We start from the raw sequence: 23069 nt of genomic DNA, 5'->3' as shown, positions 1-23069 counted from the left end.
GGGGGGGACAGTTCTATATCTCCCGTTCTACTGGGCCAATTGATGAAACTCAACTTGCGTTTTCATGTCTCAAAAGCGCAACTTAGGATATGTATTAGATTTATATAGAGAGTACTGGGTGTTTTGATACAAAATTGGACTTTTCTTGAAATAACATACCAATTTTTTTCCATATTTCGATTCTACGACTCAAATTGCGCCAAACTGCCAAGTTTTGTAAAAAATCGCGTGTAGTTTTTAAAAAATTAGCTTTCAAAATTTTAGTTAATTGAGTATGGTATATATTTATGAATCTCTCTTTTTTTATGAAACTTATTTGATTCTTCCTTTTACAATACAAAATTTAGGTTCATTCCTAATAAACTTCACCTATTTTTTATGATTTATTTTTAAAATTTGTATTTTTAATTTTTCAAAAAAAATTTTTTAATTGTAATCTATGAAATGTTTACCTTCATCGTGAAGTAGACATATATTTCTAAGCATATCTGCAAAAAATTACAGTGTTTTAGATATACGTGAATTTATATATTGATGCGTTTTGAAATTTGGCATATTTGTTGAAAGCGATAAAATGTCAGATGTGGTTTAGACACTTTGCTAAAATTATTTGGAAGAAGAAACGATGTGACTTTTTTTCCACTCATGCACAATGTAAAAAGGTAGGAACGAGGTCCTTCTTTTCCGCTCCAGCATAATGGAAAGGAAAGGAAAATTGGTTGCCACATATTAAGAGGTTCGTCAAATGAATTGTTCTTGGCACAAACTGAAAAAATTGTACAAAATTTAATATCTAGGCATACTTTGAGTCGTAGAATCGAAAAATGGAAAAAATTAGTATGTTATTTCATAAAGTCAGATTTTGTGTCAAAATACCTATGTTAGAACAATGCTATATATAAATCCAATATATATCCTAAGAGTCGCTCTTTCGAGACATGAAAAACACAATTTGAATTTTGTCAATCGGCCCAATAGAACGAGAGATATAGAACTGTCTCACTCCGCCCCCCACAGTGTACATAAGATTATTTATTTGAACTCTTTAATATAATTCTTCCTCTTAAAGAAACTACTGATCATGTTTGTTATCACTTTAATTCATACAATGAAGCTTAGTTAAAACTAATTCTTCAAAAGCAGTGGGCATAAATAAATTGATTTGAAAGTTCATCTCTAAATAAATCAAAATATTGGTATCAAAAATTCTGTGTGCAAAGATATTGCCAAATTCATTTTTTTTTTTCATTTGTTAGGATTATTAGAATGATGGAATCAGGACAATTAAAAACTGAAATTTGCAGAGCAGTGCATTATGCCACAATGAAAAGTTATCCAAGAGTTAAACTCCTATTCATGAGCAGCATCTAGCTTTAATTTCGCAAAGTCTCAAGACATTGTTTATATGTAAATTCTGTGAATAGCCAACTGCTTTTTATGAAATTGTGTGCTAGAACTCAATAAACTCTGTTCAAAATACCTTTTGCCCAACTGTATATACACCCTGCTGAGTCATGAATATTGAAACTAGATTCTAAATTACTAAAGCACTCTGAGGTTTCTTGACAAGGCCATTATTTGTTTGTAGGCTTATTAGGTGTATTGAAAGAATAAGGTATGCTTCTTCTTGACTTGAGAAAAAAAAAAAAAAAAAAAAAAAAGAAGAAGATTAAATATTAGGGTGATGATTTGATAAAATAATTAATGTAACGTTAAATTGATACAGAGGGTTTGATAATTTTTATGCAGTTATGTTAAAATGTATAAAGATGTAGAGATGTACACTCTGCAATTCTTAAAAACTTTTTTTTTTAATGCCAAACATCCTTTTTTTTTTTTTTTTTTTTTTTTTTTTTTTTTTGTGTGTGTGTGTGTGTGTGTGTGTGTGTATGGGCAACAATAGCTTTTAAATTTATTGAATTTAAAACTGTTGATAATTTTCCTGAAATGGAAGATAGGCAGTAATGTCATGGTTGCTTTGTATGAATCTCAGTGCTAGGAGGTGACTGCAAAACCATTTAAGACCTGAAAAGAAATATACTTCTTCACTACTTGGGGCTTTTTACACTTATGTTTTCTACAGACATCCTCGTAGTAGACAAAGAAACTTTTTGAAATATGTTTGCCTACAAAAATGAGCTACACTTCATATTAATGTAATATTATTATGGTATTGTATATTGGCTAACTAGTGTATGAAATAATGAGAAAAAACTTTTTTGTAAGTTTTCTGCAAACATAGAAGCTAGCAGACAACAAATATTCATAAAGTAGTTGATATTCTGATTATATTCCTGACATTGAGAGTATTTTTCATATTAAATCTGAAATCTGAACTTTAAATCAAAGTATGCCATTATACACAAAACATTGTGCCATTGATCACTTCTCATTTCAAATTTCTTTCCGTACTAGCAGTTCTTTCTTGTACCAACATCCACCGCTACTTTCACACCCGGTTACATATGCCTACTTTCCGAACTAGGATATCAACTTGGTCATTTGTTTTCCAGTAGTTGAAAAATTTAGTGGTAATTAAAAACTGGGATCCAGAAATATTTCATAAACTTTTACGAGTGTTGGGAGAAATGTACGATTGCAGAAGGATTTTTATGTTGAAGATTGATGTGCTCAGCAAAGAGTGAGTAACTTGTAAGATCAAATCCCAGAGCTCATGGAGTTCTGCTATGTACACCTTCCTGCATAGAACTTTTAAAATTCAACTGGATAGAGCAGAAGTTTCATCATGCTGTTCCAGACATTTTCTGCTGCCAATCAGGGGGTTTAAATATGCTTAATTATTTCATTTAAATAATTATTCTAAACACACACAAATTCCAGTATCAAGAAGTTGGAGTTAGTGTTCCAGTAAAGATATGAATGACTTTAATTAATTACTTTTTAAATTATAAAAACATTTGCTTATAGTATATAGATGATGATCGCTGAATTTCAAGTTGAAGTAGGGTGTGGTGTTGACCATGCAGTTAAATACCACATCTTATATTATTGCATTTTACAACTTTAATATTTACTGCCTCTAAGTCCTTCATTAAAAACATTCATATTTTTCTGCGTATGAGAGAGAATATTAAATAAATTGTGTTATTTAATATTTAATATATCCTTTTCTGGTTTTCTTAGCTATAATGCTAATGAAAAAAATAATAATTGTTTTTCTCCTTATAACAGCAGCTGTATTTCTTTTATTATAATTTTGAGGTCTAACAATAGGTGGAATACTATGATGCCTACATTTTTCTGATTATGAGCCAGGTGAGTAATTCCGCAGCGGCAAACATCTATATTCTTACTTTTAACTGAGTACTCATCATGTGATCTGATTATATTCTATTCAAAGAATATGGGAATAGAACTTGGCAAGTAATTTCAAGAGCACAGTTACAATTTTGAATTGAAAGTTGGATTTTAATAATGGTATAATAACTATTTTAATGGTATAATAACTATTTGTTAAAATAATAAATGATCTTTGAGTATAGGCTACATAATTCTCATTATAAATGTATGTATTAAATAATGGCCAAGCTAGTATTTAATGTGTATGAATGTAAATCATTCTATCTTTTTAATTATGAAATATCAACAATATTGAAAATGAATTCTGTATTATATCAGTGTTGTCTGGTTTATTATGGAGAAGTGATTAAAATCCAGTGTTAACAAAAATTATAGTTTCTTTCACTGAATTTATACACTGCCACTGGATTGGTAAATATTTATCCCCCCCCTTTTTTTTTTCAGGAAAAAACGGGTGCTAAAGTTACTATGATTGTTGGCATGGCAAAGAAAAAGGATTCTAAGTCAAAAGGAGAACTTATGGAACAAGATCAAGATGCATTGGAGGTGTGTTAAAAATTTATATTAGTTTTACTTTAAATATTGTTATGTGAGTTAAAATAAGCGATAGTATCTAGTAAAATTTTTGTCTTATTTTGTATGCTTGTTTGACTTGTATTTACAAGTTTATTTTTAGAGGCAGGTTTTTTTTGTCAGATTTTGCAAATATACAAAAATTCTCCCTTTTAAAAATATTGTGCCTTAAACAAGAAAATATAATAAAGTCAGATAATGCATATATATATTCAACATGCGTATTTAAATGACATAAAAGAACAACTCTGACATTATGAGGAAAGCTGTTATAACATAACAGCATTATCAAATTTAATGTATGTGTTCATGATTTCATGATTTCCTTTCAGTTTTGATATTAGCTGTAATAGCTATATTATGTTAACCATTTAATATAATTTTGCTATTTGGTCATGTTTAAAATATCAAACCTGCAACATTATTTTATTTCGATTATTTTTTTTCCCTGTTATATATTTTAGTATTCTTCTGAAGAGGAAGCAGAAGATCTTCAATCAGCTATGTCTAACCTACAAGCTAATAAAAATAAGAAACTTCTTACAGTAAGCAAAGAAGATGTCACATATCAGCCATTCCGTAAAAATTTTTATGTTGAAGTTCCTGAGCTAGCAAAAATGACAATGGAAGGTCTGTATTATTTCTAAACAGTTACTATGATAAATTTTAAGCAAAATTCATTTTGTTCTATGAGAGATGTAAATGAATGTTTAAATTATTGATTTTTGATAAAGTCCTTCATTTTCTTCCTATTTGTGTAAACAATTTTAATAAAACCATTTTTAATTTCTTTTAGAGGTAGAAATATGGAGGAATGAAATGGAAGGTATTAAAGTCAAAGGAAAAGGATGTCCAAAACCAATACGAAATTGGGCACAGTGTGGTGTCAGTAAAAAGGTTTTAGAGATTTTGAAGAAGTAAGTACTTTCTACATTAATCTCATATGTTTTCTGTTTATTTTCATAATAAAAGTAATTGTAAATATTTTGTTTTTAATGTTATTGAACATATTCTTAGGCAAGGTTATGAGAAACCAACACCAATTCAGGCTCAGGCTATTCCATGCATAATGTCTGGAAAGGACCTAATTGGTATTGCTAAAACTGGTTCTGGAAAAACTCTAGCATTTTTATTACCAATGTTTCGCCACATATTGGATCAGCCTTCCTTGGAAGCTGATGATGGACCTATTGGTAAATTTAATATTAATTATATTTGCTGTATTTAGTATTCATTTTAGGTTGCAGTAGAATTCTTGTACTAAAGGTAATAAAGGCTGATGTGGCTGCCATTCCTGAAAACTCTGCTATAGTACCTATATGAAAAGCCATTGTCAGTTTTTGTAATACAGCATTAATCTTAAACCTCTTTTCCAACATAAATTTGAATTATTGCAATTTGTAAATTGAATTATTGCATGAAAACAAGTGAAATGAATATATTTGTTTTTATAATTAAATTTTACAAACACTCTCCATTCGTAAAAAGCAAATTTAAAGTTAATTAAATTTTAAATGAAATTGAACTACAAATAAATGATTAATTATTGCTGCCAACTAATCTACAATATCATTTAAATTCTGAGAGCATATGTAAATCAAGTGCAAGTTATCAAAATCTATGAATATATAATAAATGTATAATATATAATTCCAATGATTTTTTTAATCCTAAAAATTTATAAAAATGCATAAGTGAATAATTGTTGAGCAGGCAGGAGACAGACTTATCAAGGGGAAGTTGCCTTCAAACCTAACTCTTCAATTATTCAATTCGTGTTTCATCATCCATGTTTTGTGTTTCATCATCCATTTAATTTAATTTTATTATATTCTTTTGAAACAATTTTGTTTTTGTAATATATTTATCACCAGTCAACACATAATAATTTTAAAACACCATCTGTATTCTGCATTTGTAATGAGCTGTATTTAAGCTGAATTTTTAGATTTTTTATAATTAGATTCTTTAAATCATGATATTCATAGCAAAATATATTGCCATGTAAGTTATATTCTGACATAGAATATCTCAGTAGATGGGTATATTCAAGATTTCATGTAAAATTTAAGTCTTGTTTTATGGAATTTTGGCTTAGCACTTTCTGATTTTCTCACTGTCTAGGCATGGTTATGACACCAACAAGAGAACTTGCAATGCAGATTACAAAAGAATGTAAAAAGTTCACTAAGGCTCTTGGACTGCGTGTTGTGTGTGTTTATGGAGGAACTGGAATATCTGAACAAATAGCAGAGCTGAAACGGGGAGCAGAGATTATTGTGTGTACCCCAGGACGTATGATTGATATGCTTGCTGCAAATAGTGGTATGTTTAAAAAATTACTGAAAGTATTTTCATTTATTTGTACTATAACTTCATTTTTTTCAGTACTTATATTAATTCTTTTACAAATATAGTCTGTTGTTTTAATTTGCAAGTACTTTTTATATTTATTATTATTTTTTAATTAAATTTTAGGCAGAGTTACAAACCTTAGACGGTGTACATATGTCGTTCTAGATGAAGCAGATCGGATGTTTGACATGGGATTTGAGCCACAAGTTAGTATTTTCAAAAGGAAAGCATTATAATTAAATTTTATGCATATTCAACAGATTTGTGTTTGTAAAAATGTTTTATATTTATGTCATTTAAATCACTGTTGATTGAAACTTTTCAAGGCCAATTGAATAATTTAATTAGTTTTGTTATAATAATTACTATCATTTATTCCTCCCTTTCTCCCATTAAAGGTTTTTTTTATTCATATTAGAAAATTTTCTCTCTTAATTCAAGTCTGCTTGTCTCTGTTTTATAACCAGCAGTTTTTTGAAAAAAATTTCTTTCTTCTGATTCAAATTATTTTACCTATGCTTATTAAATTGTTTGTATGGCCCTGGTTCCCTTAAGTAAAATGCAAAAAATGGATTGGATAATATGAGAGAATCAGCTTGGCTTTTTTGCTTGTTAAAATCATTTATATGAAGATATAATGTTGAAAAATGCCATCAACATCACCTTTCCATCTGAGTGCTAAATTTTGAATTTTTTGGGCCTAGGTGAGTCAGGATGTTTCCATTGCATGCTGACAGACTTCCCTTCTGGTTGGAAGTGGTGACACCAGGTTTCATTCCCTGCCACTATGTGCTGCAGAAAGTTGTCACTGTCAGCCGTCTAGTGCACCAAATGCTGTAAACTGAGGCCCATTTGCTATTTCTTGTGGTGTCAAATAGTATGCGGGGTACCCATTGGCAGCAAACTTCTCGATACTTCAGATTATTGCTGACAATATTGTGAACAGTATCGATGGAAACGTTCAACTCATTTGCAACGTCACAAATGCTTCGACGGCGATTTGCCTTGATTGCCGTGTCGATGTCCGTAATCAGCTTATCAGTCACAACGTTGTGCGTCAGACCGGGCTGAGGCAAAACCGTTGTCTCCTGCAACCTTCGCTAAACATTTTCACTTGCCTTGTCACCATGGGCTTCGACACACACACGTCTCTCCGTACATAGCCACCATTCTTCAATGAATGTCCACCAGCTTACACCCTTCCAATGTTAAAAATTTAATTACAGCTCACTGATCCATTTTTGATACCGTCATATCCACACCAGCCAGTTTTGAATGAATGCCAAGTTCTTATGACTGAAGTTAGCATGCATGCGTGGTACCTACAGCTTCACTATCGCATTTGTTTCAAGAAAATCCAGTGCAAATTTTTCGCATTTAGCGCTTCGAATCACTTTCATTTGAACACTCCTTGTACTTCTCACAATATTTGCTTTTCTAATAACCTTTCTTAGTTTAGTAAAGAGATTATTTTCTTGAATCTTCAGGAGGGGGGGGGGGACTGAATGTACATTAAGTCAGAAAAAGTGACATTTCTATATGTGCCATTGTGCTCAACAAAGTAATGGAATTCAACTTGCACCTTTCAAGTCTTGAAAGCACGACTGAGGGTATATTTTAGATTTATATATAATGTAGATTTTACATACATTGAACTTTTTCTGATGCAGTCAAAAGTCTTTAATCCGGACTCGTCGGGACTTCAGCGATTCCAGATTATAGATCATCAGTTTAAATCTGGTAAGATGGCATGCAGAAATTATAAAATTAAAAATATGAAACCATAATTTATGAAATAAAGATCAATTATGATCTAAATCTATCAAAATTTACAAAAAAAAAGCTTAATATTTATTTGTTTACTTTATTAAACATTTCTTTCAACTCGCGCATGCGTAAAGCATACATTACTCATAGTCAAAATTAGAAAATTGCAACCAGAAAACTATTTGATGTGTATTCGTGATATTTAGAATGACGAGGAATTTGATTTAAATCATATAAAAGAGAGTACATCAAGATGAAATAATACATTTAGTAAGGAATTATAAGCTGAATAAAATAAAAACGTCTGCCCTAAAGATAAGGATAGTGCTGACAGATCAACTTCTAGTTCATTGCTTCCAGTCCATTGCTGCTGCAATAACAAGAAAATGAAAAGCAGTCTGTCTGTAAGGTACAACTAAAATTTTTAAAGAATTTGACAAAAATATACTATTTATGGGAATATAATCGTAGAAAAACTGAATATTCTTTTATGAACTCTAGAAACAAATGTTTCTGAAAGAAAGAAATTGGAAGAATAAATAATATTTTTCAAAAAATGTCTCAAAGAAATTGTGTATTCAGAACAAAAATATCTGGATACTAAAATCACATTTTGTTAAAAATTTTCACTCACTGTAGTGTGTTAAATATGCTAATGAATTCACCTAAAGGAAAAGCCGCAAGTGTTGGCTTTTTAAATTGTGAGTGAATGAAATTCAACAATCAAATGAAAAAACTTTTTTTAATTCAATTTTAAAAACTTCATGAATGGTTAGCATCGACTCTCTCTCTCGTAGTTACATTTTTATCTCAGTTTACTTATATGTTGCTTTTGAATGATGATAATGTCATCTGGTGGTAGATTGTGGAAATTGCTATCATTCGGACATCCTGACCCAGTTGCCCTCAATTTTTTTTATTTTGTAAAACTTTAACGAATTTTTGATTAACAAACTCAAGGATTTCAAAGCAAGCAATGGCAACGTTGTACAGAGAAAACATTTTTATCTACAATGTGTGAGACTGTGTATCAGAAATAATAAAGATGGCTCAATTTAAAATTATTTTGCAATATTGCTCTGGTATAAGCATCATCTTTTTACTGTATGTGGTTTTTCACCATTTGGTGCCTTTGAATTTATATGTTTAATTGCTTCTTTCTACGTAACTTGATCTATCTCTTTTGTTACTTTTTTGCTTATATCTTTCAACTTGGCTGTGATATGAGGTGCTATTTTCTTGACTAGATCTTCTTTACTAGTATCTTGCCTTCCTATCTCCTCATTGCTTAATTCTAAAGAGTTTTTCTGCTCCTGTTTTATAATTTGATCTTCCCATTCCCATTCTTTGTATTATTTCTCTCAACTTGGACAGAATATAAGGAGATACTTTTCTTGATATATCTTCATTAGTATTGATTTCATCCTCAATAATTTGGTCATCTTATTTGTCATTGCTTTTACTTATTTCATCCTGAATGTAAGATGAGATAACATTTTTCAAAATACTTTTTCTTTACTCTTAGCTTGAGTAATTTCACTTTTCCTTGGCATTTCATGTACTACTTCTCAGTGCTTGGGTTCTGAATAAGATGACATTTGCCGGGATTTATTTTCACTCATCATATGGGCTGAATATACAAATTCTTCTGGTTGCCTGAATCTTCTTTCTCTTACAAAAACTTCAGATTTCCTTTCTGGTAATGAATATCTCTTTTCATTCCTAGCATTTAAACATGCTTCATCAAAAAACCTTTTTATTTATTAATTTATTTATTTAACTGGTTAAAAATATGATATAAAGTAAAAATATTTGCAATAAAGAGAAAAATGAGACGTTTTTGCATCTGTGCAGAGTGAAAGGGAATATTGTAAAATAGGTTACCATAAGCTTTAAAATTGACCAATTGAGTTACTCTTGGCACAAAAGAAAAAAAAAAAGGGTATCAAGGTAAATTCTTAAATTACTTCTTGAGATTCTCATCAAATTTTAGAAAATTAGATATTTAGTATAATTTGAATTGTAGACTCAATATAGGGCAAAATGGCGCGCAATGAATTGGAAGTTAATCTGTCAGCACTATCCTTATCTTCAGGGCAGATGCTTTTATATTATTTGGCTTATAATTCCTTACTAAATGTAGTATTTCATCTCGATGTACTCCGTCTTTGATATGATTTAAATCAAATTCCTCGTCGTTATAATTCGCTTCCGATAAAGAAGAAAGTGACACAGAGGTTATTGAAAACGAAACAACTACATTGAAAGAAATGTTTAATAAAGTAAACGAATAAATATTAAGCTTTTTTTTGTAAATTTGTATACCCTTTAGATCATAATTGCTCTTTATTTCATAAATAACGGTTTCATATTTTTAATTGTACAATTTCTGCATGCCATCTTACTAGATTTAAACTGATGATCTATAATCCGGAATCGCCGAAGTCCCGACGAGTCCAGATTAACGACTTTTGACTGTAATTGACATGTAATAGAAAATGAATTGTCTGCATCTGGGCTGTTACATATGCGTTTTCAAAATTATATAAGCATACATTTATAAAAGAATAAATTAAAGTAGTAAAAGATGAATGGTTTTCTAAAACTTTTTGAAACGCAAAAGTGTTTATTATTAATTCATTAACTTATTTGTTCTAAACCTGTAAATAAGTATTTGGTTTTAATTCATTAACTTCTTTTATAAATCTTTGATTTAGGTTATGAGAATAGTTGATAGCATTAGACCAGATCGTCAGACTGTTATGTTTTCAGCAACCTTTCCAAGACAAATGGAAGCCCTTGCAAGGCGCATTCTAACTAAACCAGTAGAAGTCCAAGTGGGTGGTCGCAGTGTTGTGTGCAAAGACGTTGAACAACATGTTGTTATAATAGAAGAAGATGGGAAGTTTTTAAAACTATTAGAGCTTTTAGGGCATTATCTGGATAATGGGAGTGCACTTGTTTTTGTAGATAAACAAGAAAATGCAGATATTTTATTAAAAGATCTAATGAAAGCATCATATTATTGTATGGCATTGCATGGTGGCATTGATCAGTTTGACCGGGACTCTACGATATGTGATTTCAAAGCTGGAAAAGTCAATCTTTTGGTGAGTTTTAGTAGGATTATTATTTTATTTAAATTATAATTTTATAATGATTTAAGTCTTTTTCAATCTAAATCTGTTATATTTGTTGCATAAAAGAAACTTTATTTCCCTGTGTACAGTAGTATTCATCATAAGTTAAGTATTCATACAAATCAGTCTGCTTGCAGTGAACTCTAATTACTAGAATAGCTAATTTCCTTTGTGTTATTGATTATATTGAAATATATATATATATATTACCAACAATACTATAATATTATAATAGATTATATATACTTTATGTAATAGAATCTTCCAAATAAAATTTTTCATTTTATTAAATAGTGTGCAAAATTTAATTATGAATTTCGAAGAGTTCGTGGGGTAATTTGCAGTTATGAATAAAAATGGCACATAGTCTTTACTCATACTATTAGAATTTAATAACATTTAATACATGAAGGAAATGTATGCAAAATTTTAAAAAAATTAATTGGGGGAAGTGAATAATGTTGTCTGTGTCATTGAATCTGTGAAATACATGATGCATGATGTACCATGTATTTCGCATGACAAAGGAAAGATATATCATATAGATGGCAATATCAGAAATATATATTTAATTACATATTAAAGAACTGTTTAATAAAGTAAACAAATTAATATTAAGCTTTTTTTTTCTTGTAAATTTTGATACCCTTTAGGTCATAATTGCTCTTTATTTCATAAATTATGGTTTCATATTTTTAATTTTATAATTTCTGCATGCCATCTTAGCAGATTTAAATTGATGATCTATAATCCGGAATCGCTGAAGTCCCGACGAGTCTGGATTAAAGACTGTACTAGGATTTTACCACAAAATCTTTTAAACATTTCCCCCCCCCCATTTTAATAAATACCTTATTTGTCATTTTGCAGTAAAATAAAGAAAAATAATAATAATAGTGATCAGTCATTTAAGCTAACTGTTTAATGTAACTATATTTGCCGAGGGCCCACCAGCGGCCGAGCGGTAAAGTCGCTGAACACTGGTAGTTCGGTCCGAGGTTCGAATCCCGCGAACGGGCTGGCTGCATGGGCGTTTTCGTGGTTTTCTCCATGTGTAACGTGTATACGAGCCAGTTTCCCTTAGAAAGTCCTCCACGAAGGCATCCCTCCTCTTAGGCAGATAGCCCTCGAGGCTTTGCCATACTCTCACACACACACACATAACTATATTTGCCGAAGTATGATTGATTATTCTAATTTAATTTTTAGTCTTAAGTAATTAACTTTATTTTAATGTTATTCGTATCTGTACTATGATTCTAAACTAATAAGTGGACTGTATAGCAAAAGAACTAATTTATTTACAGTAACTAACTATTCAGATCTAATACATGCTCTGGCATGTTGCTTAGCCGAATCCAGATGGCCAAGTGAGAGTTTCTCTCCCTATCCAATAGGTGGCGCTATATTCTAACTTAACATGCCGCCGCCCGTTGAAATTACAAATTTCAACATGTAAATTACAAACAAACATACAATTTAACAAATCAAGAACAACTAATTCTACAATACAATATGAAAGCTAATAGATAATCTTTCATCATGAATATAATATAAAATAATGTAACATTTTAAGAACATAAACATTCACTATGCTACAATCGAACTTATTCTTTAAACAATTCCATTTTAATGTAAAGCACAATTTTCAATAAGAACATAATAATGTAAACTAAGCATTATTATCCTGGATAGGTAATAAACAAATTTTACTAATACATCGAATATACACACCATTTGATGTTTTCACTTTAACAACTCTGGCCTTATTATCATTACCAGGTAAAACTTCTAGAATTCTTGCTAAAGACCATTTAAATGGCGGAAGATTATCTTCCTTTAACACAACTAACATACCTGCCTTTAAATTTTCTTTATTAATAAACCATTTGGTGCGTTGTTGTAGATGATTTAAATAATCAGTTTGCCGTTTCCAAATAACTTGAATGAACTTGGTAATAACTTGCCATTTAGACAGTCTATTATCTGTAAGATGAGACAAATCTGGTTCAGGATATGAAGTAATGGAACGTCCAATTAAGAAATGACCCGGCGTTAAGGCTTCAAAGTCATTTGCATCTGTTGATAAGGGTAAAATTGGACGAGAATTGAGAATACCTTCAATCTGTGTGACAACAGCCCAAAATTCTTCTAAAGTTAATTTATAACTGCTGATTGTACGCTGAAGATGGTATTTAAATGACTTAATACCTGCTTCCCATAAACCACCGAAATTTGGTGCTCTAGGTGGAATTAGTTTCCACTTTATACCTTCAGATGTTAAGAAATCTGCTATATCAGAATTAGATTTAAGGACTAAACTATGCAATTTTTTCAGTTCTGATTTTGCACCAACCATATTAGTACCGTTATCTTATATTATGGTATTACATTTTCCACATCTAGCAATAAATCTTTTAATAGTAGCAAGTAATGAATCTGTGGTTAAATCAGTTACTACCTCTAAATGTATTGCTTTAGTAGCTAAACAAATGAATATAGCAACGTACACCTTTGCATAATTACCCTTTCTCTGATTTTTATACTTGATGAGGAATGGACCAGAAAAGTCAAGTCCACACGTATTAAATACAAACCCTGGATTAACTCTCTCACTAGGTAAATTTCCCATAAGTTGTTCACATACAATTGGTTTAATCTTAAAACATGTTACACATTCATGCACAACCTTTCGAGCTACATCTCGACCATTAATAACCCAAAATTTACTACGAACCTGATGCAATAGTGCTTGAGCACCAAGATGTAAATATTTAACATGGTAATACTGAAAAATTAATCTAGTAAATACATGATCTTTTGGCATTACATAAGGAAACTTTTGGTTGTAATTAAGATTACTATTGGCAAGTCTGCCTCCTACTCTCAGAAGAGAATCATTATCTAGAAATGGACATAAAAACTTTAACTTACTTTTGGAAGAAACACAATTCTTATTTTTTAAAGATAAAATAGCCTTGCTAAAATGTTGTAACTGTACATACCTGATCATGATTTTCTCAGCGTCATCCAATTCTTTAACTGTTAGAGAACCTATTAAATTTTTTCCCTTACAATTGGCTATAAATCTACAAACAAAACTTAACACACAAATAATACAAATATAGTTATTACTAATGTTAAGAATATGATCTAAAACAGGGGAATTAGAGTTCACATTTAGATTAACTAAGTCATTATCCTTAAGTTTGAGTTCTTTGACATATTCCATATCATCCATATCAGATGAAATTAATTCACAAGGATTAGTCAAAAACCTCTCCTTAGTCAAGAAAGTTGGTCCATACCACCATAAATCATTATGAAGAAGATCTTTAGGTTCAGCTCCACGTGATATCAAATCAGCTGGATTATTGTGAGTGTTAACATGGTACCACTCATGAACCGCAGTCATGCTTCGAATAACAGATACTCTATTAGCAACAAATGTCTTTAGTTGATAAGGTTCCTTCTTAATCCATGCTAATACTACTGACGAATCAGTGAAGTAATACACCTTCACTATAGGTAGCTGAATGGCCTCTAATATTCTTTTCATTAGTTTTACCAACAGAACTGCACCACAAAGCTCCAAACGAGGAATGGTAATTGACTTCAGAGGTGACACACGAGACTTGCTGCACAGAAGTCTTGATGAACATTCATTTGAAGATGACATACATTTCACATAAATTGCAGCACCATAGGCTTTCTGACTAGCATCACAGAATCCTATAATTTCTATTTGTTGTAATCCATTGGCTAGAACAAATCTAGGGATGCGATAATCGTTGACTATTTTGAGACTATGCAGAAATGCCTTCCATTCTTCAGAGTAATTTTTAGGAAGAGGTGTATTCCAATTTAATTTTAGAAGCCAAAGTTTTTGTAGAAATATTTTAGCTTTTGTCGTAACAGGTCCAATTAAACCTAACGGATCAAACAGGCGACCTATCATTGATAAGGCATCTCTTTTCGTGCCTGCTTCTTCAAAGTCAGGTATCTTTAGATCGTAAGAAAAACAGTCTGTAGACATATTCCATGACATTCCTAAGGCTTTTGTAATCTGAGGCTTATCCGTAACTTGAAAGGAGTAATCCTGAGTAGCACTTTCTTTATTCTTCAATAATTCTGGATTGTTTGAACACCATTTGTGTAACTGCATTCCACCACGTTCTAGAAGACAGGTTAACTGTGTCTGCAACTCCTTGGCTTCTTGCATGGTATTAGCTCCAGTAATAATGTCGTCCACGTAACAGTCCTTCAGTATGGCTCTTGAGGCATGAGGAAAGTCTGTCGCTTCATCCATTGCTAACTGCTTCAGGACCCTTGTTGCAAGGAATGGTGCACTTGCTGTTCCGTATGTTACAGTCCTTAGACGGTAAGTCTGCACAGGACTACCAACTGATTCCTTCCACAAGATCAACTGCAGGTTTCGTTGAGATGGTTCAATAAGTATTTGTCTGTACATCTTCTGAACATCAGCTCCTAATGCATAGTTGTACTTTCGAAATCTAATAATAATAGAAAATAAATCTTCTTGAGGTATTCGCCCTTTCATTAATATTGAGTTCAGTGACTTTCCATTGCTAGTAGCCGTGGATGCATTAAACACAACGCGAAGCTTGGTAGAGGCTTTCTCTGGCCGATAAACTCCATGACTAAGATAATTGCAAGTTGATGTTTCAATTTCTTGAACTTCTTCCATGTGATTTAGATCCTTATATTCTTTAATAAAATTCTTATATAATGTTTTCATATTCGAATCACTTTCTAGTCGATTCCACACTTGATGCAATCTTTTCTCAGCCAGCGTTTTCGATTCTCCTAATTCTACACCTTCCCTTATGGGTAACTGAACTACGTATCTTCCATCATTTTGTCTATAGTGAGTACGCTTGAAATGTTCTTCACAGTATTTTTCTTTTTCACTCAAAGCATCCTCGATATTTCCAATGGATTCAACTTCCCAAAATCTTTGCAAAATTTCTTCAACTCTTTCTTCACTATTTAGAACTAAACCACAATAATTTACTTCTGAGTTACTCTTGCATGCACCAGACGCGATATATCCAAAAACTGTTTCTTGAAATATCAACGGTTGATTTTCTAATTGAAATTTTCCTTCTTTTAAAATCTCAAAGAACAATTCGGCCCCTAGTAACATATCTATTTTGTTAGGTGTTCCAAATTGCGGATCCGCTAATTCAATATCAATGGGAATATTTAATGACTTCACATCTAAACACCTTGATGGAGTTACATTGGTTATTTTAGAAATAACTAAGCAATTAACTGATCTTACATATGTTAAATCCTTATTCGAAATCTGTACATCTAGTTGATAATTAATATTTATAACGTTCTCATTAATTCCGGATACAGATGCATAAATTCTTTCTTTCTTTATATTTAACAAATTAGCAACTCCTTCACACAAGAAACAACTCATGCTGCCGTTATCAAGTATTGCGCGAACTGGGATTCTTTTTCCTTCGGAATTGCAAATATATATTATTGCAGTCGCCAATAACACGTTTTTTCTGCGTGTCAAAAGACAACTTGATTGATTTTTATTAGAGACATCTGCGTTCTTGTTTATAATTTCGTCACTCCTTGCTTCCGTTTTTGTTTTGTCTAACTTATGTTGAATGGCGCCATTTCTGAGCAGGCGATGTATTAATGAATGGTGTTTTTTATGGCATTCCGAACATCTGAACTTAGAATTGCATTTTGCCATTAAATGCTCGTTACTGAGACAGTTTAGACACAATTTATGGGTTTTAACTATTTCATATCTTTGATTTGGATTTAATTTCAAAAATGAATCACATTTATGCAGTGGATGATTATTATTTTTGCATATAACACAAATCGAAACACTATCGGTTTTAACCATCAGAGCCTTTGATTTCGAACTTTTTTCTAACGGATATTTCATTTTATTAATACTACGGTTAATGTTATCCAATAACTGACATCTTTTCTCTAAAAACGAAATTAATTCATCAAACGTAGGAACTTCCGTAGCATTAATGCTTAGTTCAAATTGTTTGCGCGTTTCGAAATCTAGTTTCTGAAGTACGATATTTAATAACAGAATATCCGATAAATTATTTTTCTCATATTTTAAAACATTCAAAGCCCTAACGTTTTTAGTAACATTATCTATTACATATCTTATTCCTTTTGACGATTCGAATGTTAGTACGTAAATCCATTATTGACTTTATATGCGTCTCAATTAATATTCTTTTATTTTCATACCTATCTTGAAGAGCTTTAAATAGAGAACTAAAAGTATCATCAACAGTTTCAAGATTTTTTGCTTCATCAGTTAATGCAGCCTTTAAATAGTAGAGTTTCTGAACTTAATGTTAATTGCGTGTTATTCGCTATGATGTTTTCGAATTGAAGCTTAAAATTATTCCATTCGGTATATTTACCAGAAAACTTAGGAATTGGTAATTCTGGCAAACGTATTTGTACTTTAGGATCAAATTTACTACAATCATTTTCATTTTCAGAATGTGCTATAGATGATAGAATTTCCATAATTCTTACCTCGAGAACTTCAGTTCTTTCTTCCATTTCGGCGATTTCTTCATCGATGGCTGTGACATCTTTTTCATCAACGCTTTCGAAATATCTAATCCTCAAGTTTCTAATATCCATTTGAATGCTTTGTAGCGATCTATACTTTATTTGAATTTCATTTTTATTCGAACTATCATCATATTCCTTCACTACATTTTCTAACCTAGTTAGTTTCGCTTTTAACGAAGTTTTGTTTCTATCTAATGCCAGCATTTTGTTCACTTCTCCGGCTCTGCTAACCATGTACTATGATTCTAAACTAATAAGTGGACTGTATAGCAAAAGAACTAACTAATTTATTTACAGTAACTAACTATTCAGATCTAATACATGCTCTGGCATGTTGCTTAGCCGAATCCAGATGGCCAAGTGAGAGTTTCTCTCCCTATCCAATAGGTGGCGCTATATTCTAACTTAACAGTATCATTTAATAAATCTTTTTCCTTCTAAATTTATTTATTATTAGTTAATAGGACTTTCAAATTTCAGGCAATTTTCTTTGATATACTCCTGAACCTAATTCTAGCAGTATGACCATCACGAAATTTTATGCACATTTTTTGCTTATGTATGCTGCTAAATAAATATAAAATACCTGAATTTATTTTTAAATATCATTAAATAGATTTCTTTCTTTCATTTAGCTGCAAAATGTCTCTAAAAAAAAGACATTTTTTAATCCATATTGGGCAGATTCTAATCTCAATCTTCAGCGGAGAAAACAACTCATTATAGTAATAATAATAATAATGCTATGGGGATTATAAGTAATATATAATTGGAAAATTTTTGTGTTTTCAAATGGTGCCATAATTAATTTACCTTTCGGCACAGCCGATGCACACTTCACGGATAGACTGGAATTTTCTTAAAACAGACCTGGAAAACTCAGAGAATTTCATTCTCCTGTTTTAATGGCAACCCTGATCATTCTCCTGTTTTAATGGCAACCCTGAAGATCTTCCTTCTGGATCTTGGGCTTCTCTCCCTCTTTCTTCATATTGTGTGTACATGTGTTATCTGATTTTTATTTGCAAGTTTGGCTTCGCTTCAGTTTCAGTTAATCCTAAATTAAAATTTGAGTTCAACGAATAAAGGCTAGAGAAATAAATTCATTAGTTAAAGCAGTGATCTCAAACTCTAATAAAATGCAAGCAGTTAATGGACAATCTGAAAATAGCTGAGGGACAGGACTATTTTTTTAAGCAAAATCAAAAATTTTTTATGAAAAAAAAAATGGAACCAAATTTTTAATTTCACTTTTTAAATATTTGTTAAAACATACAATATTAATAACAAAGCAAAGGAAAAGCATTTTAATTTATCTTTAGTATTTGCTATCGGAAGTTTGTACCCACAAGACATTTGTGCTTTATAATTCAGGCACATTTACAGCTAAATATTAATAGTATAGACAGGTATTTATTTCACATATTTCTAATATGTTTAATTAACTACTAAGTAACTTACTTTAAATTAAAATAAAAATTTTTTGAAAATTTCCACATGGGACAAATAAAAACAACCTAATCTATCTCTCTCTCTCTCTCTCTCTTTTTTTTTTTTTTTTTTTTTTTTTTTTTTTTTACACATGAATTAAAGTACCTATGTTCGCATTCGCATGTAAATAATTTCAAACTTAATAGAATTTATCTTCATCCCAGGTTATAGATGCTCATCAGTTAATTGGGTTCTTTTCTTATAAATTTTCAATTGTGAAGAAAGCTGTTCACATATAAATGTATTCCCGAATAAAATGATTATTTTCATTGCAAAAATTTATAATTCAATTTATATATTTTTTGACAAGTACAAATAAAAGTTAATCAAATGTGTTCAAATTTTTAAATAAGGTTTATACTACATTGTTAAGTAATTAGCTCCATTTATAGATTTTCGCCTACATTATTCGTGTTTATTTTTAGTAGTAATGAAAATAATGTAACCTCGGACTTCAAATAATTAAAATTTTGAAATCTTTGTAACAAATACATAACTAAAACATTTCAACGATCACCAGTTTGAGACTACAAAGTTAAAATGCACATCCGTATTTAACAATAATGCCTTTTATTCTTGTGTTGAATAAATAAAGAGAAAGAGTGTGCTAAAAAGTATTTAATCTTCTCCTCCCCCCCCCAAAAAAAGCTACAATAATTCTTCATATAATAAACAATAAATGCTAATGTTATGAACTTTAGAAATTTGAAATATATTTATTAGAGAAGAATGTATGGTGGGAAATAAAAGCATATAAAAATAAATGAATTGAATGAATAAATTTGTAAATAGTAAAGAATAAGTTCAAACTCAATTTAATGAATTTAAGGAAGCTTATTAATTGGAATGAAATAAGAAAACATTAAAATATAGCATAAAATTTTCAATAATGCTAAATTCTTTTATTTTCTTTAAACTGATAATAATTGAAAAAAAAAACTTGTTTAAATGCAACACAGTTATTATGGTTCTTTTTTATTTTTCTTCTACAGATAGCAACTTCTGTTGCTGCTCGAGGATTAGATGTGAAGCATCTTATCTTAGTCGTAAATTACGATTGCCCCAACCATTATGAAGATTATGTTCATCGATGTGGGTAAGCATATCGTAGTATCGATGTTATAAATTATTTGTTCACACATTTGAAAAATTTTGCTCTTGTTGTATTTAAATTATGTTGTTTAGCTCCTAAGATTATTATTTTTGTTGTTATGATAAGCTAAAATCTTATTTTTCGTGATTGAGTTTAAAAAATAGTTGATAAATGAAACAAATCTAAAAATCAAGTAAAAATAAGTAATTAGTAATGTAATTAAATCACAAGAATCGAAGAAAAATAAAAGTATATAATATTTTGAATGTTTCAGGTAAAAAAATAATGTCAGCTAATTATTTTGTTATGAAATGTCATGTAACATCATGTAGCAAACATAACTTTCCCCAAAATGAGCTGTATTGAACCAAAATAACAAGCAGAAATTTTTATTGATAGTGGCTTTATATGTTTTTTGTTAATGTCGTGCATTATAAACCCTGCTATCAGAATTTTTATAGAAATTTTCAGAATAAGGAATTTTCCTTATCCCATGCAATATTAAAATTTTCATTGTTGTAATGTGTGATACCACTCTTGTAGAAAAGGCGTAGTCTATAATTTTGGTAAGAGTTGGTCCAAAATTAAAATTGCAAACACATTTTGTGCAATAATTTAAAATAGCTGCTACTGATATTTTAAAAGATGATGTCATATGTAACTTAGAGAAAGGTAAATCTAATGTGAGCATAAGTTGCTTGCTAAAAAGTTAAGTTTTTTTAAACCTTTGCACTCAAGAGGCGACTCTCACTCACCATGTGATTTGCTGCTGCAAACTCGAGGGGTGACTCGCTCACCATGTGACTTGATGCCGCAACTCGAGAGGTGACCCTCGATCACCACTTGGTTTGATGCGGAAACTCCATCCGCTGCAATAACTGTTTACGTTTAGAAATGAACCCGGAAAAAGGCATCAAATGACATATTATTGTAATACTTGCCCGACAAGCCAGGCGTGCATCTTGGGAATTGTTACATGAAATATCATACACAGAAAAATTACGGAGACTAATATTTAAGGAATTATGTTTATAAAGGTGTAAAGATATGTAAAAATTTTATACATTAATTTGTATGCATAATGATTTTAAGTTACTGGTAAGAATTGCATCAAAAAAAGCTATGAAACATCTCAAGTTGCTGGTGCGCCGTGCGAAAAAGGTCCCAAGTGCAAAGGGTTAAAAAAACCTGTAAAGGGATCAGTTGCTGAATCTGAAAAATTTGTGTATAGAATTAATTTCACAAGGATTGGACAAAAATATGGAAACACCAAAATAAAAACATATTGCTGTGACCAATATGGTGCATGAAGACCACTGGCATTTAAAACAGCTTGCAACGTTCTCATAGTGGATAAATAGAAGTCTTGTATCATTCTTCCTGTAAAACAATGGCAAGTTCAGTTAGGATAGTGCTAATGCAGATTTCTGTCCAAAATAGCCCACAAAGACTCAATAATATTTATATTTGGTGACTGTGGTTGCCATGGCAAATGTGAAAGTTCACCCTCGTGCACAAAAAACCACCCCTGGACAATGTGAGGTGTGTGAACAGGAGCTCTGTCATCTTGAAATACTGCATCTTCATTGGAGAATGAAATTTGTACCATGGGATGGACGTGATCAGCTAAAACGGTCGCATAATCCTTGGCAGTATTGTGACCTTAATGACGGGTCCCTCCCACAATATGACTGCCCAGACCATGACCAAACCCCTGTGATGCTTCACTCTCGGCAGCAGTCTCTATGATTTGCTTTGGACTGTATTCATGAGACGTAAACCACCTAGAAGTCGGAAACAGTCTAAAGCAAGACACATCCAAAAAATAACAGTCTTCCATTGCTGTACAGTCCAGATTTTGTGACTTGGGCACCATTTTCTCCTCTTCCAGGCATTTTGATCACTTATGAGTGCCTTTTGAATTGCAGTTTGGACCTCCCTTCATATTATTTTGGTGCTGTGAGGTTTTGCGAGTGCAACATTCAGTTTAGCAGTCACTTTTGCAGCTGTAGTCATGTTGTTTTTTATTACAATCCTCTTTGTTTATTACAAAAATCGTCTTTCGTAATCACTCAACACACATTTTTGTTTGTTATATGGTTTAGTGGGTGCAGACTTGATAAGGCTCTAAACTATTTGAGATATGTCTGTTATACTATATTTACACGATATTTTAATTTGGGGGGGGCTAAGCTATAGCTTATGTAGCTTATATGTAAATCCTGCACTGTTTGCGAGTGGTGGGAAAAGCTGCTGATCTAAGAGAATTTTATAGAGGGCAGATCGTAATGGCCTGAAGCCTCGTAACGAGTATGTCCGAAACTGCATGACTGGTAGGTTGTTCACAATCTATAGTTGTTAGTATTTATGCAAAATGGATAACTGTGAAACTAACAATAGATGCCAAAGTGTTGAACGTATAGATGTCATCAAAGAAAAAGAAAATTGGAGACTGTCTCACTTGGTATAGCAAAATTGGTGCCAGACAGTTGCTCAGCTGACAGCCCAATACAGTGCAGGTCCAAGTGGGAGTGTTTCGGAACAAACAGCTCAGTGGACACTGTTGGTTATGGTACTGGGCAGCAGATGTCCAATTCATGTGTCTCTGTTGACCAAGCATCATTATCAACTATGCCTACAGTGGGCCCATGAGCATCGTGACTGGACTATAGTTTAGTGAAAGACAGTTGCCTGGTTTTGATGAATCATGATTTCTAACATTG

At 31.3% G+C, this 23069-nt stretch overlaps 1 protein-coding gene across 1 annotated transcript in view; it reads left to right on the top strand.

The window, feature by feature from the left end:
* Prp5 (pre-mRNA processing factor 5) overlaps positions 1–23069 on the top strand; it is a 61340-nt gene that overhangs the window by 23317 nt on the left and 14954 nt on the right. The window contains exons 6-13 of the mRNA XM_035357886.2: positions 3766–3867; positions 4359–4524; positions 4691–4811; positions 4912–5087; positions 6019–6219; positions 6373–6455; positions 10734–11126; positions 20246–20349. Coding sequence (XP_035213777.2) covers positions 3766–3867; positions 4359–4524; positions 4691–4811; positions 4912–5087; positions 6019–6219; positions 6373–6455; positions 10734–11126; positions 20246–20349 — 1346 coding nt within the window. The remainder of the gene's footprint in view (positions 1–3765; positions 3868–4358; positions 4525–4690; positions 4812–4911; positions 5088–6018; positions 6220–6372; positions 6456–10733; positions 11127–20245; positions 20350–23069) is intronic.

The sequence above is a fragment of the Stegodyphus dumicola genome, chromosome 8 (genome assembly GCF_044657685.1).
Source record: "Stegodyphus dumicola isolate Sdum_Otavi_A_Nest chromosome 8, ASM4465768v1".
Taxonomy (NCBI): Eukaryota; Metazoa; Arthropoda; class Arachnida; order Araneae; family Eresidae; genus Stegodyphus; species Stegodyphus dumicola.
This window is presented reverse-complemented; position numbering and strand designations above follow the sequence as displayed.